The sequence below is a fragment of the Cervus canadensis genome, chromosome 2, assembly GCF_019320065.1.
Source record: "Cervus canadensis isolate Bull #8, Minnesota chromosome 2, ASM1932006v1, whole genome shotgun sequence".
Taxonomy (NCBI): domain Eukaryota; kingdom Metazoa; phylum Chordata; class Mammalia; order Artiodactyla; family Cervidae; genus Cervus; species Cervus canadensis.
In genome coordinates, this window is record NC_057387.1 from 95,262,466 (window position 1) to 95,268,797 (window position 6,332).

The window sequence follows — 6,332 nt, forward strand, 5'->3', positions numbered from 1 at the left end:
CAGTGTTTTTCATCTTTTTTTATTTACATTTTTCAAAACAATTAAAACATTGAAAATTTTAAGTGGATGCCTATAACTCATAAAAGACTGAATGAGAATTTTACTTAAGGGTTTTCAAGCTGCTTCTCAGTGATATCTATGAGAGAAAGATTTCTACAAATGAAAAACAGTTTGTAAAGAAAATATCACCTTTCCTGGGAAAAAGCTAAACAGGAGAGGTAGAAAAAGATGACTGCAAAACACAAGGCTTCTAACCAACATGTTAACATTATCTATAGAGTAGTTTTATATTTATTTTACTTGCCCAAGTCTCTTGGGTCCTTTCTCTGGATAAAAATCCTTCACTAGTAAAGTGATTACAAATGAAAAAAAGGCCACTAAAGTGACTACTATCCTTAGGGCTTTGAACCAATTGGGATAATGGGGCAAGAGAAAAAGTTCAGTGTGTAACGCTATCCCCAAACCTATTATGACTGTGACTATAGCTTCACTGAGTCTTTCAGAAATAAAGAAAGCAAACCATGAAAACACAACAGGAGCTATACTATTAGCTAAATTGAGGAAGTCTGGTTTGGCTGGACTACCTTCTGGCAGAGCAAAACCCCATCTGATTCCTCCCAAGAAAGAAAGGAAACTGGCTCCATAGGCCATCTGAGTAAAAGCTAACATAGGAATATAAGTCTTTGTCATCACCATGACTAGTGGTGGAGCAACGAAGGGGATTAGTCCTGCCAGAGTTATGTATAATGCTGGCTTTGGGCTGTCAGGCAGGAAACTGATGGTTCGTGGTGGCTTGGCTGGAAGCACTGCTTGCTCTTGCTTCTTCTTAAAACTGCATAGGGAAGTATGATAATACTGTGTCTTGCTCACACATGCTGGAAAGGATGAGAAAAGCCAAAGCCTTGGAAACAAAGGGGGAAAGTTCTGCTGAAGATATGTCTTGTGAGAAAGTGTTTCTATTCTCCTGCTGGCTCCTGGTCTGACTGTGGAAGTGTACTTCAGCATCTATAGGGAAAACAGAACCAGAAGACAACAAAGCAGACTTGAAAATCACCAAATGTTTTAGTCACAATATGAAACAATATAAAAACCATGTGCTTTCTGTTAGCATGTGAAACTTAAAGTTTGGCGTATAGGGTGATGTTATTGCTGCAAAGACTATTACATAGCTATACAACATGCAAAAGAAACTACTACTGAATAGAAACCGTGATAATGTTTTGGCCTACCACAATATTATCCCATGAAAGAAATATCTGGAGGAACAGGTAAAGACTAGGCCTTTAGCTTTTGGCATTCTAAACTGCTTCTTCTATTTATAAATTGAAAAAGAAGCTGCACTAATTATTATGGCAATTCTGTTTTATGTAAAGAAAATTAAGCTTTAGACACCGCATAGTTTTCATAGCTTCATGCCTTTCTACAAGTCTCTGCCTAGAATTTTAGATTACCATTTTTCTCTCTAGGGAACTTACCTTTCAAAATTCAGCTGAAAACCTTCTCCAATCTGATTTAATTCTGCTATAAGTAAGTACCCTATGCACACTCCTATCATAACTCTTCACAGTGAATTAAAATCACATGTTCACTTGTCTGTCTCAGTAGACCTGAGGGCTTGAGCCATATTTTTTTTTTGCCTTAAAAAAAAAAATCCCCACTGCTATTCATGGCATATGGCCAAAGCAATAACCTCTTCTGCTGATTCTGTTCTTTAGTGAGTAGATGCCATACTTCAGTAGTTACACAGATCAACTGTAACTCAGAAAATACTGGATTAAAGAAAACAAAAGAGCTATTTAAAGAATCTTGGTAGTTACTCAAAATTGCTAGGAATGATTCCATCTTGAGAACTGTTTTTTTTCTTTTTTTGTCTAGAATGTTCTTCCCTGAGGTATCTGCATTGCTCATTGCCTCACTCTGACCACCCTATTTATAAATGCAGTACTTAAAAGTCTACTGTCCCTATTCCCCTTCCCTGCTCTGTAGTTCTCCACAGCACTTACCATTTGACATACTAAATATTTCACTTTGACATATTAAATATTTCACTTATTTGTATTTTACTCTTACCCAGATCACCTAGAGTATGAAGATAAGGATTTTTGTCTTCTTTATTTTACTACTACTGTCCAGTGAAGCAGTGCTTGCAAGTAGTGCTTACATATTTGCTGAATAAACCAACCTTTGAAGATGCTTGGGAAAACTTCTGGATGAAGTGAAGCATACTGGGTCCCATTGAAAGTCTTGCTTAGGAAGATGCCACACAGTTCTGATTACTGTATTTTTACAGCTAAGTGGAGGATCTGAATCAGAAGCATGCTGCTGTGTACAAAATAAGATGTCATTTAATGTTCTTCACTTCATACATAATTTTTAAAAATAGGAATTTGGGGGAATTTCTTCCATATAATAGTTTCCTTTGGAAGCAGTCATTAATGTTTTAAAAAATTTGTAACATGTAGTAAATAGATCCTTTTCTTTGAAAGTTATTTTAGCTTTTGCTGTTGGATGTAAAGAAGAGTAATGCAGAGACAATGTATCTAGATTTTTACAAATACCTCTATCATTTCCCAATTGTGTGACCTTGGATAAATTGCTTCCTTCAAGTGCCAGCCTTCTTATCTTTAGCACTGAAAGTCATAGCTTGTCTGCTTTCTTTTTTCCCTTTAGTTATTTATTTTGGGGCTTAGGAGTTTATAGCTTAAAAGTAATGACAATAGCAATCAATACAACCAGCTGTGAACCAGGCATTATAACTATGTGTTTTATATGCACTAACTTATTTAATACAATCACCTCATCAACTTGGTGCTGAGTGATATTAATAACCTGTTAAGAGTGCAGATTTTGGAGTCAAATGACCTGGGCTGGAATTCTGGCTCTACCATGTATTAGTTATGTGATTTTGGACAATTATTTAACCTGATTATAGTGCAATTCACTCACCTAAGGCTTTTAATAACTACATAGGGTCGCTGTAAAAATTAAATAAGCTAATAGATGTAAAAAGCTGAGCACTGTCCCTAACACAAAGCAGGCACTAAAAAAAAAACAGAAAACCAAACTAGCTATTATTCCCACCTTACAAAATGTAAGCAACCAGTAAGTGGCTGAATGAGAATACTATTAACCCAGATCTGTTATGTTTACATGAGTCCCAGTATAAACAAGAACAACAGAAGTGTCTAAAATCCAAAACTCACAGTTGCTGCTTAATTTAAAAACTTGGGGACTTATCTGGTGGTCCAGTGGTTGAGAGTCTGCAGTCTCCCAATGCAGAGGATGTGGTTTGAGACCTGTGGAGGAACTAAGATCCCACATGCAAAAGCAACTAGGCTCTCCAGCCACAAGGAGTCACATCTAAGATCTAACACAGATTAAAAAAAAAAAAAAAACTTGGCAGAGCCCCCTTGCATCTCTCAGAAGATTTCTTTTATTAATAAATCTATTTCTCGCCTATTGGGGAAAAAAAACAGTGAACTAATTTCTTGATCACAGATATTAGGGCTGGGTCAAGAAATTCTGTATACCAGACTGTCAATGTCTCTCTCTCCATATATGGAAGCAAGTAGGGAGTTAAGTTATCCCGGGTCAATTAGATAATAAGGGCTTCCCTGGTGGCTCAGATGGTAAAGAATCTGCCTGCAATGCAGGAGACCCAGGTTTGATTCCTAGGTCAGGAAGATCCCCTGGGGAAGGGAATGGCAACCCACTCCAGTATTCTTGCCTGGAGAATTCCATGTCTACAGTGCATGGGATCACAAAGAGTCGGACACAACTGAGTGACTGCACAAACACACACACACACACTTCCTGACTCCCAAACACACATAACTTGCAGGACCGACCTACTCACGTTTGTTCAAAATCACCTTTTTACGGGATTTCAAAAATCTACATGCTCCCTCAACCTTCCGAATTCCCTAGGCACTGTGACAAGTGCTTTCCAACTCAAGGGTATTAAAGCAAAAATGTGGTAGCCTAAAGCCCGGGATGACAACGGGTGAGGAGATTAAGGACAAAGACCCAAGAGTTAATCCACTCAATCTAGGTGAAAATGCTCAATACTTTCACTGCGCCAAACTGCAACTGCAACTCTTAGAGCCGACATCAGTAGAAACTGATGGAACTCTCACAGCCGACATCAGTAGAAAAGGGATGAATTCTGGACGCAGAGATCCCTGGGAAATATTGTTCAACATTCCCCGCAGCTTCAATTTACACCAAAGCCTTGGAGCCCCACCACTTTTCCCAACCTGCACCTGTGGCAACAGCCCTGCTACTCACTTGCCAGCGTCCCACACAGAGGTAGAAACCCGAACTGCAAGAAGAACTCGGACTCTGGAAAAAAGTTTTCCGGCAAGTGAGAATAAATAGTGCCCCCCCCCGCCCCCACTTCCTGAGAGCAAAAAAAAATGAGTCCGGGTGGAAACTTGACCAGCGCTAGCTAGTTCCCACCCTGGGTTTTCTGTAAAATCTTAGTTCTAGTAGAAACTGGCTTTTGAAGTCTGTAGGGTATATAAATGGTCCTTTCCTTTGTAGGCCAGGTTTCCCAGCCAAGAAAATCTGCCCCACAGAGTTCGGGAAGATAGAGTGCAGTTACTGAGTGATGGTGGTAAAGGAAGGTAGGAGATTCGGAGTCTAGGCCAAGTATGACTTGGCCAAATTGCTTGCTATCTCTGGAACTCATTTTTTCTTTTTAAAAAATATTTGTTTATTTGGCTGCACCGGGTCTTAGTTGCAGCATGTGGGATCTAGTTCCCCGACCAAGGATAGAACTGGAACCCCCTGCACTGAGAGTGCGGAGTCTTAACCAGTGGCTCACCAGGGCCAGTGAAGTCCCTGGAACTCATTTTTTACTTTGCATTTATTATTTTTTTTTGTTGTTCGACAAGTGTCTTTTATTTATTAATAAAAAGGGAAACATCAGTCAACATCCATTTCAAAATAAGCAACTGGTATTAACAGTCATTAAAGAAGATATACAAGTGGCAAATAAACAGGAAAAAAGTGCTTGACATCATGAAACATCAGAGAATTACAGTGAGATGCCATTACACCCCTACCAAGACAGGTGAAATTAAACAGACTGACAATACCGAGGATCAGCAGGATGGGGAAGAACAGGAGCTCTCATATACTGTTGATGGGAACACAGAAGGATCCAACCGGTTTAGATCACAATTTGGCAATTTGCAATTCACATATTCTGAAGCACTGGCACAAGATAACTAAAACACATATTCATAAAAGAACTATATGCCAATGTTCATTGGAACTTTATTTCTAACAACACCAAACTGGAAACAACCCAACTGCCCATTAGCAGATAGATGGATAAACATATATCCTAGACAATGGAAACTAAGTTATTATTGAAGGTACTGGCCTCCTATAGGCTTGGGAAGGACAATGAGAGATTGTAAAAGGGCATGAGGTAAATCAAGGTTATGTTCATCTTCGTGATTCTGATGATTTTATGACTTTATATTATAGCAAAAATTTTCAAACTATACACCTTAAATATGCATACTGTATGTCAATTATGCCTCAATAAAATTTATTTAAAAAATGGTTCAAAATTAAAAATAAAAACACACAAAAAACAAAAATCCGGACTTCCCACTCTTTCTGGAAACCAGAAGGATTAACAACTCAATGCTGCTGCTGCTGCTGTCACTTTAGTCATGTCTGACTCTGTGTGACCCCATAGATTGCAATCCACCAGACTCTGCCATCTCTGGGATTCTCCAGGCAAGAACACTGGAGTGGGTTGCCATTTCCTTCTCCAATGCATGAAAGTGAAGTTGCTCAGTCATGTCCGACTCTTCATGACCCCATGGACTGCAGCCTACCAGGCTCCTCCGTCCATAGGATTTTCCAGGCAAGAGTACTGGAGTGGGTTGCCATTGCCTTCTCCGACTTTGCATTTAAAAGGGGTTTCTAGGATAGCCTGGGCATATCTCACAGCTCATTAAGGTACTGAACTAATACTACTTAAGGGGGGAAAGTTCCACTTCATTCTCTTTGCTGGTACCTGTAAATTTTGTTAAGAAATAAAGAAAACAAGGGGCAAGACTTTTCTTTTCATGAAAACTGTGATAAGAGCCTTTAGGGTGACCCGTAAGTTAGATTATTCCTCCTGTCACTCTCTTTTATTTGTGGGCTTTGTGACCTTGAGCAAGTCCCTTCCCGTCTCTGGGCCTCCATTTCACTGTCTATCAAAGGAAACACCATCAGGCAATTTTGTTTATCTGAAAACAAAAGGAGAGCTGCAGGAGTCCACGCTAGCCAGTTCCTCCATTCCTCCCGATTCTTGGTAGTCTAGCTTC

At 39.3% G+C, this 6,332-nt stretch overlaps 1 protein-coding gene across 2 annotated transcripts; it reads right to left on the reverse strand.

The window, feature by feature from the left end:
* TMEM69 (transmembrane protein 69) lies at positions 1–4,402 on the reverse strand. 2 transcript variants are annotated; one of them, XM_043461482.1, is made up of 3 exons: positions 4,288–4,402; positions 2,183–2,322; positions 1–1,005 (listed from the first exon to the last, which is right to left on the reverse strand). In XM_043461482.1, the coding sequence occupies exons 2-3, from the start codon at positions 2,234–2,236 to the stop codon at positions 292–294; spliced, it is 768 nt and encodes a 255-aa protein (XP_043317417.1). In that variant the 5' UTR covers positions 2,237–2,322; positions 4,288–4,402; the 3' UTR covers positions 1–291. The 2 variants fall into 2 exon arrangements, with proteins under 2 accessions (XP_043317417.1, XP_043317418.1); XM_043461483.1 differs by having other exon boundaries at positions 2,183–2,319; positions 4,288–4,392.
* Positions 4,403–6,332: the final 1,930 nt, after the last annotated feature.

Excerpts from the sequence above, each read along its gene's own strand:
- TMEM69 (XM_043461482.1), bottom strand. The coding sequence starts at position 2,236 with ATGGGACCCAGTATGCTTCACTTCATCCAGAAGTTTTCCCAAGCATCT. Across the intron at positions 1,006-2,182 it reads TTTCCCAAGCATCTTCAAAG|ATGCTGAAGTACACTTCCAC; the intron begins GTTGGTTTATTC and ends TTTTCCCTATAG.